Here is a 17318-nt window from a genome sequence, read left to right as displayed (position 1 = left end):
AAAACCAAATTCTGGATTAGTGGTGCTGGAAGAGCACAGCAGTTCAGGCAGCATCCAACGAGCAGCGAAATCGACGTTTCGGGCAAAAGCCCTTCATCAGGAATAAAGGAATAAATTATTCCTGATGAAGGGCTTTTGCCCGAAACGTCGATTTCGCTGCTCATTGGATGCTGCTGTGCTCTTCCTGATCAGGGATAGTCAACACGGCTTTGTGCGTGGGAAATCATATCATGATTGAGTCTTTTGAAGAAATAACAGAGGATTGATGAGGGTAGAGCAGTAGATGTGATCTGTATGGACTTCAGTAAGGCATTCGACAAGGTTCCCCATGGGAGACTGATTAGCAAGGTTAGATCTCATGGAATACAGGGAGAACTAGTCATTTGGATACAGAACTGGCTCAAAGGTAGATGACAGAGGGTGGTGGTGGAGGGTTGTTTTTCAGACTGGTGGCCAGTGACCAGTGGAGTGCCACAAGGATCGGTGCTGGGTCCTCTTATGGTCAATTATATAATTATTTGGCTGCGAGCATAAGAGGTACAGTTAGTAAGTTTGCAGATGACACCAAAATTGGAGGTGTAGTGGACAGTGAAAAGGGTTACCTCATATTACAACAGATGGAGTTAAATTCAAATAAATGCAAGGTGCTGAATTTTGGGAAAGCAAATCTTAGCAGGACTTATACACTTAATGGTAAGGTCCGAGGAAGTGTTGCTGAACAAAGAGACCTTGGAATGTAGTTTCATAGCTCCTTGAAAGTGGAATCACAGGTAGACAGGATAGTGAAGAAGGCGTTTGGTATGCTTTCCTTTATTGGTCAGAGTATTGAGTACAGGAGTTGGGAGGTCATGTTGCAGCTGTACAGGACATTGGTTATGCCACTGTTGGAATATTGCGTGCAATTCTGGTCTCCTTCCTATTGGAAAGATGTTGTGAAACTTGAAAGGGTTCAGAAAAGATTTACAAGGATTTTGCCAGGGTTGGAGGATTTGAGCAATGGGGAGAAGCTGTTTTCCCTGGAGTGTCGGAGGCTGAGGGGTGACCTCATAGAGGCTTACAAAATTATGAGGGGCATGGATAGGGTAAATAGGCAAAGTCTTTTCCCTGGGGTGGGGGAGTCCAGAACTAGAGGGCATAGATTTAGGGTGAGAGGGGAAAGATATAAAAGAGACCTAAGGGGCAACGTTTTCACACAGAGGGTGGTACGTGTATGGAATGAGCTGCCAGAGAAAGTGGTAGAGTCTGGTACAATTGCAACATTTAAGAGGAATTTGGATGGGTATATGAATAGGAAGGGTTTGGAGGGATATGAGCCGGGTGCTGGCAGGTGGCACTAGATTGGGTTGGGATATCTGGTCGGACCGAAGGGTCTGTTTCCATGCTGTACATCTCTATGACTCTATAGAGAAGGTGTCACAACTGGGAGGCAACTAAAGTGAGATGGTAACAAACAAATCCAATCTGGAATATGGGAGGAGCCTCTTTATTCACAGGCCAGTGAGAATGTGGAACCAGCCCCCACAGGGAATAGCCTAGATAAATACAGGTCGTTCTGCTGTAACACACGTTTCATTAATGTGCATTCACTATAACACGATTGACAAATTGGGGACATGGTTTTTATAGCGCAAACATTTAAAACATGTCTTGGTTAAAACACAATTCCAGCCCCATTAGTTGAAACGGTGCTGCGATTACACGATTATCTTATAACATGGGGTTGCATGAGAACGGAACTATCGCACTATAGCAGAACCAACTGACATATGATACCTACAAGGAGAAACGGAATAAACGAGGGTGACAGAGTGAGATGAAGAGAGACTACATGCAGCTTGTGTGGACCAGAAGCACGGAATAGTCCATTTCTGTCATGAAAATATCTGTTTAGGTAAGGGATGGTCAATAAGCATTGGCCTCAATTGCAAAGTCCACATCCTGCTATTTTATTGAAAACACAGATTGCTATCTGGTTACATCGACAACATTGCTGCTGTGACCACAAGATCTCTTCTGACCTAATAATTACAGGTCAGAGCAAAGAAACACTTGCAATCTCTCACACCAACCATAACCGCAGGACATCCCAAAGTGCTTTCAAGCCTATGAACTACTTTCAGAATGTACTCACCGATATAATGTATCAAATAAAGAAGCCAATTTGGACAAAGCAAGATCCCACAAACTGAAATGTAAGGTCAATAGGGAAAGCTGGCTGACAGGTAACTATGAACTGAGGACACTGTATTTTTCTTCAAAATAATTTGTGTTCTGAAATCCTATCATTTGGGTCACTATGGGGCATGACAGGAGAATGGGAGGGCATTTTCCCAGTATCCTGGCCACTTATGTATTGAGCAAGTGAAGGAAAAAGCAACATTTGTGGGACTTTACTCTGTGCACTGCATCTCAAACTGGTCAGAAATTGCTCTGGGAAATCTGACGATGCAAAAAGAATGCTAAAACAGAGCTCTGTTTTCTCAGCAAATGTCATAACATACCATAAAAGACATTTTAATCAATATCGCTTAACTACAAAGCCTTCCAATGGTAGGGCACATCACTCACCTTCCCGATGGTATTTCACACAGGGGACAGTGATTCTCTCAGTCAGAGGGTTGTGGAGATTTAGATCAAGCATATGAGACTTTAGAGCAGAGTGGTGCTGAAAAACCACAGCAGGTCAGGCAGCACCCGAGCAGGTAAATTGACATTTTGGGCAAAAGCCCTCCATCAGGAATGGAGGCAGGAAGCCTCCAAGGTGGAGTCCTCACTTTTGCCTAGTCAAGTATATTAGAAGCAGAGATCAACAGATTTCTGGTCTGACAAACATGAAGAGACTTAGGGGTAGAGCAGGAAACTGATGCAGAGGCAAACAGTTAGCTATGATCTGACTGAAAAACAGAATTCAAAGGGATGAGTATTTTCTGCTGTTCCTGGCATTATTTTGTGTAAATAAACTTCCCGCTAACGTATGATTAGACAATAGACAAAAGGTGCAGGAGTAGGCCATTCTGCCCGTCGAGCCAGCACCACCATGATTGGAGAAATGGGTTGAACCGTTTCCACCTCATCCAGAATATATCTTTGGATTCATGTATAAATTAATTCCCATGGGTGCAAAAAGTAAATTCAGGCCAATTTTGATCCCAGCTCTTCACCTGAGACGAGAGGCTGTTGCTGGAAAAGCACAGCAGGTCAGGCAGCATCCAAGGAGCGGGAGAAGAATCAACATTTCAGGCATAAGCCCTTCGTTGGGAAAGGTCGATTCTCCTGCTCCTCGGATGTTGCCTGACCGGCTGTACTTTTCTAGCAACACTGGACTCTGAACTCTGGTATCTGCAGGCCTCACTTTCTCCCAAACCACCATCTGGGTCAAGTTAGAACATAGCTCCGCAAACACTGGAGTAATCTGTCAGTATATCACTGCACAAACACTGGAGTAATCTGTCAGTATAATACTGCTCAAACACTGGAGTACTGTGTCAGGTTGTTACTGGCACCACTCAGATTGTTACCATCAATTAAACTCTTTTCACTATGCGTAAATATGAAATTATTTCATTCACAAGGAGGATTCCTTTGAAATACTCTAACACAAAACTCCACACTTCTCTTCATTGTTTGAAACCTGTTAATACACGTTTATTAGAATATAAATAAACCATCTGCTTCAAAACATGATTGTAAAACACTGAGGTTTTTTTTAATTTACAGCTTGTAGGCATTCCAAACCCCTCCACCCCACCCCACCCCAAATATAAACACAACACATAATGTTCCCCCCATCCCCACTCCCCTCCCCCATCCCCCGGCAGATCATACCTGTGTTCTGTGAGCACACCAACAGCAGATGGGTGATTTGCACAATACGCGAGATACAATGACTTCATTTGAGGCATGAGATTAAGAAAGCAACCACCAACTTTCTGCTGGGAATCTGGTAATCTGAGAATGAAATAATTAACAAATTACATAATCAAATCTGACATACTCAATGCTGAGGGAGCTCTGCGCTGTTGGAGGGTCAGTACTGAGAGAGTGCCGCACTGTTGGGGTGGTGAATGCTGAGGGAGCGCCGAGCTATCACAGGGTCTGTGCTGGGGGAGCGCCGCACTGTCAGAGTCATCTTCTTTCATCATCAACATGAAACTTAGCCCTCTTCTTCCCTGTTAGGTAGTGGTGACTGATTCTATGGTATCAATACTCAGTTGGGCAGAAACTGCTAGTTCCGTGAGATTTTCAATTGGCCATTTGTCTCACTGCTGCCTGTGCGATCTTGCTGCGTGTGCAATCTAGTTGCTGTGCTTCTGACATTATTACCTCAAAGGGAAGTTGTTATTGGAAAGCTGTTAGGTCTGAGCTCACTTTCTGAGCACCTTTGGAGAATAATTCTGACAGGTTTCTATCAGAATTAGTGCCCTCAGAGTCTCCGATTTCCTGGCCATCACTCCTTGTGGATTTCTGCTCGGACCAACATTAATAAATAAAGTGTTCTGATGGTTACAGTCAACCAATGGGAGAGAGCCCCTTGTAAAAACACAATGTGAATATATCATAAAATGGGGTTTCCTGTTTGTGAGATGTTAGTGCAACATTTATCTAAACCATCAGCAGCGGACTCTTTTTGCTAAAGGGTCACTCTCCACATCTAATCTCTTCCACCAAAGCAACTTGTGTGAACAAATATTCATGAAGAGTTAAGCTGACCTACTCTGCAACAAAGACAGCAGCCACTTTGCACATTGTCTGATCCCAGGAGCAGGGATTCATTTTCTTGCTCACAAAAACACGAAGCCTAAGTTACGGCCAGCTGTGAAATATCACATTCCATCGAAAGGTCCAAGGAAAGTCCCTCTGTTCTGGTCATTGGAGCTGCCAGACCTGCTGAGTATCTCCAGCATTTTCCTTTTCCATCTCCAATCTCCAGTATCCAATGTCGGTTTTGCTTTTGCACCTAACCCAGTGACTGTTAGGGAGGGAGAAGAATTGACTGTGATACTAATACCCCACCCACGTTACTGGAGGGGGCCCCTCAATGTCTTGCTGCACATGAGAAAGGCACCTTTTACAATGCAGTGTACGCCCGACATCAACCCATCTTCACAGGTAAAATAACCTCACAGCAGCTCAGCGGATGTTTTGATATGAGTATTCCCAACCATGAGGGATTTGACAGAAAAAGAAGAAATTGTAAGTGGGCCAGTAACCAGAAGGACACTGACCGGAGGGGAGTACTCCTGTTGATAACTGCCTCGTTATAAACTATCAAACTTTGATTGTCCTTCACACATGACAACATCTTCCATTCTCTGTTCTTCACAATATTCACCACAGATTCACCAACAGTTCACAACTGGCTTCGATGACCATCTGTGCTGTTCTATGCTTTCTCCTGAAATAACCTACCATCTGCCTTACAGGAAGGAAATACAAATGTTTTCAGAATCTTATGCCTCAGAAAACATAGTCAGCTACTCTGTGTGAGTCATTAACTGTTCCAGCAGAAACACAACAATTTAACCTGTGAAACTGCTCACCATGGCCCTTGGGTAGCGACCAGCACCTTCACCGCTCCCTCCCTCTGCTAACCTCCTCCATCGCTGAGGGCACTGGCAATTCCCTGGGCCATCTGTCACCATGTGGTGTGCCCTCCCATAAGATGCAGCCTTTACTGGTTTGCAAACCTTTACGGACAATATCAACTGGATAGTGACTCACAAACTAGCCAGATTCTACCCTGACCAACATTCAGCCGGGGCCACTGAACACCAATCACTCAACAGAATGCTCTTGGGAAGGGGGTGTGAGCTGGCTTCAGTTTGAACCTGGAATGCTAACCAGCTTCTTGATACAAGGCCAGCGGGGCTCAGAGCTGAAAAGCTCCTCTACATGGACCCGGATGCTCTCGGCTGGTACAGGGCCAGGAAGCAAAGGCCAGCTGTCAAAGGCGATTAGCCAGAGTAGCAGACGCAGGGTGTGGTGACATTGCTTTAATGAGAGAGTGGTGTTGGGACCTGGAACATGGTGGAGACAGATTCAGTTCAAACTTTCAAACAGGGAACTGGAGAAACATTTGAAGGGGAGAATCCAGAGACACCAATCAATTGGACAACTCAAAGAGCCAGCCCAGGCACAACACATTGAATGGCCTCCCTTCTGAACTGCTTCATGGGCCTCTCGCTGTCCTTCGCTCCCAGCCCAGACCCACCTCCTCAGCTTTCCTGTCTGTTTTTGGGTTAACTGATTTCCTTAAGCAGTCATGATGTGGAAGTGCTGATGTTAGACTGGGCTGGATAAAATCAGAATTTACACGACCGCAGGCTATAGTCCAGTCAGTTTATTTACAATCAGGAGCTTTCGGAGCACTGCTCCTTCGTCAGGTGAAGTGGTCAATGAATGGTGGCTTAATCACCTCATCGTTGAGCTGTGCTGGCTGGTATCCACCGGGGGGGGGGGAATCACTTTGGCAGCTTCCCTGGACCTAGTGGAACTAACCTCCCTTTCAGTGTCACAGTGCAGTGGGAAATCCATCGGAATTGTAGGCAGACTCCCCACTGACTTTAAAGAGTTAGATATGGTTCTTTGATCTAAAGGTGTCAAAGGTTACTGGTGAGAAAGTGGGAACAGGGCACAGTTGGATGATCATTCGTGAGCCTATTGATGGTGAAGGCAGACAGGGCCAAATGGCCTCCTCCTATTTTCTCCTTTTCTATATTTCCAAGTTAAAGCTGAGGGCCATGGACCATGGCACACAACATCACCCCCTTGGTGGAGCGATCAATGACCAGGGAGCATGGAATTATGGGTAAGGGGCAGAAGGTTTACAGAGATAAGATCACAAGAAATAGGAACAGGGATAAGCTATTCCAGCCCTTCACCTTGATCCTGGCTGATCTGACACCAAACAAAACAGATTCTGGAAATCAGAAACAAAATCAGAAATTACTGCAAAAACTCAGCAGGTCTGGCAGCATCTGTGGAGAGAAAGCAGAGTTAATGTTTCAGGTCCGAGCTGAATTTCTGAAGGGCCACTGGACCCTAAATGTTCACTCTGCTTTCTCTCCACAGATGTTGCCAATACCGCTAGGTTTTTCCAGTAATTCCCATTTTTGTTTATGGTCCGACATTCCTCACATCTGCTTTCCTGACCTTTCAGTTACCTATGATTCTCTGACTGATCTATCAATCTCAGTTTTAAAAACACACACGCGGGGTCCACACACACACACGCAGGTTCCACACACACACGCAGGTTCCACACACACACACACACGCAGGTTCCACACACACACACACACGCAGGTTCCACACACACACACACGCAGGTTCCACACACACACACGCAGGTTCCACACATACACACACGCGGGGTCCACACACACACACACGCAGGTTCCACACACACACACACGCAGGTTCCACACACACACACACGCAGGTTCCACACACACACACACACGCAGGTTCCACACACACACACACACACGCAGGTTCCACACACACACACACACGCAGGTTCCACACACACACACACACACACGCAGGTTCCACACACACACACACGCGCAGGTTCCACACACACACACGTGGTGTCCGCACCGACAGTTCTTGTGGGGAGATGTTCAAAACAATCACAACCTTCTAAGGGAATAAATTCCTCGTCACCCAAAACATCTGCCCCTAAACCAAAAGGTGCTGACAGACTGCAAATCCAAACTGATAATAAAATAGTAAAAGCCGCTCAAAATATTCAAGGGAAATGGTACTGCGGAGTTTCGCTGAAGGACTCGACCTAATCAATGATCTGTTGACCTACTTTGTACATTCCTCCAAAGTCTGGGAGAGGGTTTGCTGAAATGAGCAGATTTCCTCCAGGTTTCCTTTTAATGCCCCGATATCAGCAGCAGTTAATCTGGAAACAATACAAATTAAACATAAAAATGAGAATAACTAGTTGGGCAGAAACAGCCATTTCAGTTACTTTAATAAACCTGGGATTTCAGTCAAACAGCTGCTCCAGGCATTCGTGAAGATGAACATGGAACAGTACAGACCCTTCAGTCCTCAATTTTAATCCTACTCTTAGATCAGACTATTCAACAAACCCTAACATTGTACTATGTGCCTAAGTGTCACTTAAATGTCCTTAAAGTCTCTGACTCTACTACTACTACTGGCAGTGCATTCCACCCACTCAAAACTCTCCATAAAGAACCTCCCTCTGACATCTCCACTAAACCTTCCTCCAATCACCTGAAAATTATGTTCCCCCATTTCCACATTGGGAAAAGTCTCTGGCTATCCACTCTATGCCTCTCATCATCTTGTACCTCTCAACCTTCTTCACTCCAATAAGAAAAACCCTAGCTCCCTTATAAGATATGCCCTCCAGTCCAGGCAGCATCCTGGTAAGTCTCCTCTGCACCCTCTCTAATGCTTCTACATCCTTCCTATAATGAGGCGATCAGAACTGACACAATATTCCAAGTGTGCTCCAAGGAATCGATAGAGCTGCAGCATAACCTTGTGGTTCTTAAACTCAAGCCCCTTGCTAAGAAAGCCAACACACCATACAGCTTCTCGATAACCCGATCAACCTGGGCGGCAACTCTGCAGGATCTATGGACATGGACCCTAAGATCCCTCTGTTCCTCCACACTGCCAAAAATCCTGCATTTGACCCTATATTCTGCATTTAAATTCGATCTTCCAAAGTGAGTGACTTCACACTTTTCCAGGTTGAACTCCATCTGCCACATCTCAGCCCAGCTCTGCATCCTATCAATGTTCCGTTGCAACCTACAACAGCCCTCCACACTATCCACAACTCCACCAACCTTGGTGTCATTATCAAACTTACTAACCCATCCTTCTATCTCCTCATCCAAGTCATTTGTAAAAATCACAAATAGCAGAGGTCCCAGAACAGATCCTTGGGGAACACCACTGGTCACCGAGATCCAGGCTGAATACTTTCTATTTACTACCACTCTTTGTCTTCTATTTCCCTGTATCCCATGCCTCCTTACTTCCTGAAGAAACATACCATGGAGAACCTTATCAAATACCCTGCTAAAATCCTTGTACACCACAACTACTGCTCTACCTTCAATGTGTTTTGCCACATCCTCAAAATAACTTGACAAGGTTTGTGAGGCATGACCTGCCCCTCACAAAGTCATGCTGACTATCTCTAATCAAACTATGCTTTTCCAAATAACCATAAATCCTGTCTCTCAGGATCCTCTCCAATAATTTGCCCACCACAGACCTAAGACTGACTGGTCTGTAATTCCCCAAGGTTATCCCTATACCCTTTCTTGAACAAAGGAATAACATTTACCACCCCCCAATCATCTGGCACTACTCCAGGGGACAGCAAGGGTGTAAAGGTCATCGCCAAAGGCACAGCAATCTCTTCCCTCACTTCCTGTAGTAACTTTGGGTGTTTCCCGTCTGGATCAGAGACTTATCCATCCCCATGAATTTCAAAATTTTCAGCACATCCTCCTTCTGAACATCAACCTATTTGAGCATATCAGTCTGTTTCACACTGTCTTCACAAACACCAAGGTCTATCTCGCAAGTGAATACTGAAGCAAAGTATTCAGTAAGGACCTCCCCTACCTCCACCGACTCCAGCACACGTCCCCTCCACTATCCCTGATCGGCCCTACCCTCACTCTGGCCATTCTCTTGTTCCTCACATAAGTGTAAAACACCTTAGGGTTTTCCATAATCCTACCTGCTAAAGCTTTTTCATGCCCCTTCTAGCTCTCCCGAATCCATCCTTCAGTTCCTTCCTAGCGACCTTGTAACCCTCTACAGCTCTGTCTGATCCTTGCCTCCTCAACCTTAAATAAGCTTCCTTCTTCCTCTTGACTAGATGTTCCATATCCCTTGTCCCCTAAGGTTCCTTCACCCTACCATGCCTTCCTCACCTCAGTGACATCTACTCGGTAATGTGGAAAATTGCCCAGGTATGTCCTGTACGCAAAAAGCAGGACAAATCCAACCCGGCCAATTACCACCCTAACAGCCTTGACCATTAATTACTAAAGTGATGGAAGGGGTCAGTAACAGTGTTATCAAGCAGCACCTGCTCAGCAAGAACCTGCTCAGTGACACTCAGTTTGGGTTCCACCAGGGCCACTCAACTCCTGACCTCATTACAGCCTTGGGTCAAACATGGACAAAAGAGCTGAATTCCAGAGGGGAGAGGAGAGGAGAGGGACAGCCCTTGACATCAAGGCTGCATTTCATTGAATGCCACATTAAAGAACCCAAACAAGGCTGCAGCCAATGGGAATCTTCAGGCTAGCTCCCTGTGCAATTCTATTTAGGCTACAAACACACTCCTTGCCAGCAAATGAAAGGTGATGCAATAAACATGTGAAAAATGTGTTTGTTTTTCAAACCGTCCACACCTTACAATGGTCTGACCTTGTACAGTACATAAAAGATGGAAATATATTGGGAGTTAACCCGGGAGAAAGTCAGCTATTTTTTTTTCTGATTGATGTGGTATCTTTGAATGAGAGCGATACAGAGCTCCATGTCATCAATGTCATCAAACACTCTCATGGTGCCCAGGGCACCCTGTCAGTCTTTGCAGTTTCAAACAGAGAAGCAGCCAGTCATCCTGCAGGGGTCTGTCAGCCTCCATAGCCCTAATGTGGAGGCTTCGCACAGAGATCAGAGTGTCAGGTGGTGACCTGACTTACTGTAACATGGCATAAATCTGCTCTGACTGGTTGGTATGGTCACCACAGTCACATACCAAGCTGGCACAGGTTTAGCTGATCTGGAGTTACCAGCCTGGGACCTCATTTTATCACGGGCACTTTCGGTAGATTTCCTGTCAGCAAGCTCGACAATTTTAGGTTATCTGGTTTTGCGTCATCATGATTTCACCGTAAAAGCACAGATAAGGGGTGTAGTGGTAATGCCTCTGGGTCAGTAATCCTGAACATTCATTTTAATGTTCTGGGAATTCCACGGCAGATGATGAAACTGAATCAGTGAGAAACTGACCTAACAGTACCTATGTTGTTATTAAAAAAACCCCACCTGAAAAGGAAATCTGCGGCCTTTACCTGGTCTGGGCTCAAACACGTGACTCCAGACTCTCAGTAATGTGGTTCAGCCTTACTGCCCTCTGAAATGACCCAGAGAGTCACTCCATTGAAACAAAGCAGGCCATTCAGCCTACTGAGCATGTTCCATCATTCAATATGATCAACCAACTCTACACCCTGTTCCCACTTTTCCCTTGTAACTTTTGTTTTCTTAAGCCCCAAATGCCATATACAACTCCCTCCTGAAATCCTGCAATGTTTTGGTCTCAATTGCTTTTTACTGTAGTGAATTCACCATTTCCCCTCATCTTCAAAGGCAATTAGGTATGGAGAGTAAATACTGGGCTAGCTAGTGATGGTCACATTCCAGGAATAAAAACAACAGGTGAGCTGAGGCATGTGTTTTACCTTCAGGATGTGGGGGTCACCGGCGAGGCCAGTGTTGGTCAATTCGGAGAGACGTTTTGCAGTCTTGCTGTAACCAAGTTCTTGCTCAGCCACTAGAGGGCGATTAAGAGTCAACTGCATTGCAGTCAGACTTGAGCCAGACAGGGCAGGGACAACAGATTGGAACCCCTTACAGGGCATTAGTGAGTAACCACGCAGCTCCTTAACACTTTACCAGGGTCGGACTTTCATCTCCAGAGTACACGGAATTGAAATTCTCATCTACATTTTCAGGATTATTTATCCTGTGACATAACCAGGTCACAGTGTGTCAAAGGGCCCAGAATGTACTGAACAAAGAGGAGAACTGTACTGCACTCTTGAGGAGCTCTGCAGCAGGAATGAAAAAGGAACTAAAATATCTGAAAGGAAATGCACTAAATTAGAAAGTCGGAAGGAAAGCTTCTGAGGAAACTGCTCTGTTATTGCAACAAACACTCCAGAAGACTGGGTTGAGAATGATATTCCCAAGACCAGTCATAAGTACAAAATCGCAAGAACCATGTGAATAATTTGAACTTTGATCTAAAACTGTTAGTCTAATGAGCATGTTATCAGAGAAGGTGCAGGTTTGGATACTGACTTGTCATTGGCCTGCAGTGACCGCAGGTATGTGCTGAGCAAGACCTGGAGCTCCTTTGCATAATCTCGTTCATTGTCCAAAATATTCTGTACAACCTTTGAGGAGAAAAGACATTTATTAAACATTAATGTGGCCACATATACACAGCCTTAAAATCAATATTCATTTCAATTTCAAGTCCAAACAAAACTTAATGCATTTTCAATTGCAAATGCCTCAAATAGATTTTATTCCTTGCTCAAAACAAAACATTCTATTCAATCTCTGCAAAACATTGCCTCAAACGATTGCAAATATCCTTGCAGGTTAACGTGACTTGGCAGCTGAAATTCAGATCATCATGCTGGTGCAGATACTCACTGTGCTGCAGCCTACAATGAGGGGTTACATTTATCCTCAACGTGACTCGTGGCACAAGCAGCATCAGATGCAAACCCCAACAGCTGTGATCTGAGCAATTGCAAAGTCTTACATTCACTCTCAAGTGAGTGTCTTTATTAAATACTGAGTTGATACTTTTCTCGATTTATAAAGCAGACACCGCTGCTTCAATCCAGCAGTACAGGCAGACTATATCTAAACGGCACTCAGTTTCTGACTAGCCCGAAGAGTGATCAGCCTGCAGGCCTGGCACTGAGAGTCTGGGATGACTGACACCTTGCGACATGATAAACAAGTTGTGAAATATTCCTTCACTTCTTTTCCAACACCCTAGGCAGTTAGAAAGAAAAGTCTGTGTGCAGAAGGGAAGATTCATTTTAAAATTCCGCATTATTACTTGGGAAATTCGCTGAGGGACACCAGACATACATAAGCTGTGCTAAGAATATCTACAAATTTAAGCACATTCTGAGGGCTCAGCTTGACATTCTGCTCCTGACAAAGTGACTGCCAGATTGTTACGCAGTCTCCAACATGATGACTTCATTCAGCAATAGAATTGCTGGTCAATAAGATTTCCACAGAACATTCAACAATGGGATAAAGCCAACTGAGTTTACTGCTTTATACATTACAGCACCAACTCCACTAACACCATTGGCAGGAAAATGTTTTCATATGTCGTGTGGTGACAATAACATGATAAAAATGCAAGAACAGATACTGCTGGAGAAACCCAGCAGGTTAGGCAGTATCTGTGAAGAGAAAGTAGAGTTAATGTTTCAGGTCGAGTGACCATTCCTCAGGACTGATTGTAGTCTGAAAAAGTTGGTATATATGCTGAAGATAGTAGGGGTGGGGGAGTAAATGATAGGGGGAGGTGGAGCCCAGAGAGAGAGAACAACAGTTGGGTAGATGAACGAATGGGAAAAGGTCAGCCTGGGGGAATGGATAGCTGCTACTGGGAACCATTAGCGTCTGACAATAGACTGTCTGTGGTAACAGGCCATGTGATGAGAAAGCCTGGTGTGGGGGGGGGTTGGGTAAGGACACAGCCGAAGGAGGTCAAGCCCTAAAACTGTTGAATTTGATACTGAGTGCAGAGGGCTGCAGGTCCCCAGGCAAACAGTGAGATGCTGTCCTTCCAGCTCACATGGAGCTTTGCTGCACCAAGCCTGAGAGAGAGAGGTGTTGGCCAAGGTACAGGGCGGGGTGTTGAACTGGCAGCAAACAGGAAGCTCAAGATCACTTTTGTGGATGGAACAAGATGTTCTGCGAAGTGGTCACCCAGTCTGCATTTCACCTCCCCAATATGAAGCAGATCACATTGTGAGAATCTGCAGTTCGTTGGTATTTAGCCCGAGTGGTTACACCGGAGGTGAATAGTCACACCATAAGACATAACTATTCAGCCCATCGAACTTACTCGCTATTTAATGAGATCATGGTGGATCTAATAATCCTCACATTCACTTTCCTGCCATTCCCCTTACCAAGTATATTGAAAACCACGACAGGTTTTTAATGATCGCCCTCTGAGGTAAAGATTTCCACACTTGGGGAGGTGATATTGGTTGTATCATCACTGGACTATAAATCCAGCATCCCAGGGTCTCAGGTTCAATTCCAGCCTCGGGTAACTGTCTGTGTGGAGTTTGCACGTTCTCCCTGTGTCTGCGTGGGTTTCCTCCGGGTGCTCCAGTTTCCTCCCACAGTCCAAAGATGTGCAGGTTAGGTGAATTGGCCATTCTAAATTGTCCGTAGTGTTAGGTGCATTAGTCAGAGGGAAATGGGTCAAGGTCAGTTACTCTTTGGAGGGCCGGTGTGGACTGGTTGGGCTGAAGGGCCTGTTTCCACACTGTATGGAATCTAATCTAATCTAAGAGAGATGATGAGATTTGAATTCAATGAAATATCCAGGATTAACCATCAATAATGATGACCATGAATCTGGTGTTGATTGTTGGAAAAACTCGTGTGGTTCACTAATGTCCTTTAGGGAAGGAAATTGCCTGATCTGGCCTACATGTGACTCCTGACCACCAACAATGTGGTAGATTCTCAACAGCCAAGCGATGATCAATCATATGCTGACCTGACCAGTCACATCCACATCCCATGAATGAATGGGAACAAAAGGATTGCCTATTCTCAGAGAAAAAACTCTTCATCTGTCCTGAATGCACAAACCTTTATTCTGAGATGATGCCCTCTGGCCCTAGACTCACCCACAAGGGGAAACAACTTCTCAGCATCTCCCCTGTCCAGTCTTCCAACAAGTGAGGGTTGCAGATGCTGGAAATCAGAGTCAAGATTAAAGTGGTGCTGGAAAAGCACAGCAGGTCAGGCAGCATCCAAGGAGCAGGAAAATCAACGTTTCTGGCCGGAGCCCTTCATTAGGAATCAGGCTGGGAACCTCCGGGGTGGAGAGATAAATGGGAGGGGATGGGACTGGGGAGAAGGCAGCTAAGAGTGCAGTAGGTGGATAGAGGTGGGGATGGAGGTGATAGGTCAGGGAGTAGGGTGGGAAGGAAGATTGGCAGGTAGGACAGGTCATGAGGATGGTGCTGAGCTGGAAGGTTGGAACTGGAGTAAAATGGGGAGAGGGAAGATGTGGAAACTGGTGAAGTACAGATGTGGCTGTGGTAGCGAGTCTGTTTCAGGATGTGGTTGGAAGAGCTTCAGAGCAGAGGAGATGATCTGGGGGTTGCAGTGAGAGAAAGACTCACTGAGATCCTTGTAGAGAGAGGAGGAGAACTTCTTCAAGGCAGGCATCCTTGCAGTCAGTCCTCCAACAACCCCGTATCTTTCAATAAGGTCAACACATTCTCTCAACTTCAATGAGTACAAGCCCAATTTAGGCGGAAGTGGGGACTGCAGATGCTGGAAATCAGAGTCTCGATTAGATCGGTGCTGGAAAAGCACAGTAGGTCAGGCAACAAGCCCAAACTACTCAATCGTCTTCATAAGAAAGTCAGCAATCAGCCTGATGAAACTTTTGTGAATCTGTCTCCAATGCCAAGATATCTTTCCTTAGATACGGAGCCCAAAACTGCTCTCTGTAATCCAGCTGTGACCTGCCTAGTGCTTAGCAAAATCTTTCTACTTGTATACTCCATTCCTTTTGAAGAAGAGACAAAGATTCCATTTGCCTTCCCTAATACCTGCTGAACTCGGATGGAAGCTTTGGGTAATTTTTAGTGATTAATGCCTTTTTCAAAATCCAAAAATTGACATCTACTGTTTCCCTTTTATCTTCCTGCTTGTTAACTCGTCAAAGAACCTTATTAAATGGGTTAGGTATGATTTCTTCTTCATGAAGCCATGCTGACTCAGCCTAATCAGATTAAATATTTCTGAATAGTCTGCTAGTAAATTCTTTATAATAGATTCAAATACTTTCCTAATGACAGATGTTAAACTAACTGGCCAATAGATACCTGCTTTTCGTCTTTCGAATAAAGGTGTAACATTAGCCATTTTCAATACTCTGGGACTTTCTCAGAATCCAAGGATTTCTGGAAGATTATGATCAGTGAACCCACTATCTCTGTCGAGACTTTCTCTAATACCTTTACTGAGATATCTCTCTCAGGAGTCATTACACATCTGACATTGTTTCAACAGTCCCTTTACTGTGAAAGTCCTTTCCTAGCCCAGTCCAGCCAATTCCTTTATTATTACTTTGATTTAAGTTTAATACAATTGTTGCTAAACTAAGTTTCTCACTCTCAAACTGAATGCTAAATTTGAACACACTTTTGTCACTATTTCAAAGCAGATCCTTATTTGGATCACGACATATTTTTCTGGGAAACTGCCCGAGTACATGTAATGAATTTTTCCTTGTGACTACCTCTGCCAATTTTATTTTCCCAACAACATGAATATTAAAGTCCCCCATGATTAGTACACTGCCTTTATTTCTTGCCCTCATTATCTCCTCCTTATTCTGTCCTACAGTATAGCTACTATTCGCATGTATATAGACTACTCCTACCAGTCATGACATGGAGATGCCGGTGTTGGACTGGGGTGGACAAAGTTAAAAATGACACAACACCAGGTTATAGTCCAACAGGTTTAATTGGAAGCACTAGCTTTCAGAGCGCTACTCCTTCATCATGTGATTGTGATCTGGTGTTATTTTCTGGGTCTGTAGATTGTGAAGGAGCAAAAATGGTCTTTAATAGAGTGATATGTACTTCTTGTCAGATGTGGGAGTTTAAAGAGAGTTTAAGGGTTACTGCGGATTATATCTGCCATAAATGCTGTAGGCTGCGAATCTTATCAGATCGAGTGGATCGGTTGGAGAGACAGTTTAGATTAGATTAGATTACTTACAGTGTGGAAACAGGCCCTTCAGCCCAATAAGCCCACACCGCCCTGCCGAAGCACAACCCACCCAGACCCCTACATTTACCCCTTACCAGTTAGAAGCGATGAGGAATTTGCAACAGCAACAGTATGTGATGGATGGCAGTTATAGGAAGGGGGGAAAGTCTCAGATACAGTCACATAGATGGGTTAACTCCAGGAAGGGTAAGAGAGGTAGGCAGCTAGTGCAGGAGTCATTTGTGGATATGCCCATTTCAAACAGGTATGCTGTTTTGGAAAATGTAGGGGGTGATGGATTCTCAGGGGAACGTACCACGAACAGCCAAGTTTCTGATATTGAGGCTGGCTCTAATGCAACGAGGGGTACACCGGCTTCCAAGAGATCAATTGTGGTAGAGGATTCTGTAGTCCGAGGTACAGCCTGATCTTTCTGTGGCCAGCAGAGAAAAAGCAGAATGGTGCCAGGATCAAGGATGCCTCAAAGAGGG

At 44.8% G+C, this 17318-nt stretch overlaps 1 protein-coding gene across 3 annotated transcripts in view; it reads right to left on the bottom strand.

Annotated features, from left to right (window-relative positions):
- Window positions 1–17318, bottom strand: part of arhgef6 (Rac/Cdc42 guanine nucleotide exchange factor (GEF) 6) — a 157578-nt gene that overhangs the window by 45713 nt on the left and 94547 nt on the right. For all 3 annotated transcript variants that reach the window (XM_072595638.1, XM_072595636.1, XM_072595637.1), the window contains 3 exons: window positions 12112–12206; window positions 7820–7915; window positions 3826–3948 (listed from right to left, as the gene is read on the bottom strand). In XM_072595638.1, the coding sequence (XP_072451739.1) occupies window positions 3826–3948; window positions 7820–7915; window positions 12112–12206 (314 nt within the window). The remainder of the gene's footprint in view (window positions 1–3825; window positions 3949–7819; window positions 7916–12111; window positions 12207–17318) is intronic.

This window comes from Chiloscyllium punctatum, chromosome 25 (assembly GCF_047496795.1).
Source record: "Chiloscyllium punctatum isolate Juve2018m chromosome 25, sChiPun1.3, whole genome shotgun sequence".
In the NCBI taxonomy this organism is placed as follows: Eukaryota; Metazoa; Chordata; class Chondrichthyes; order Orectolobiformes; family Hemiscylliidae; genus Chiloscyllium; species Chiloscyllium punctatum.
This window is presented reverse-complemented; position numbering and strand designations above follow the sequence as displayed.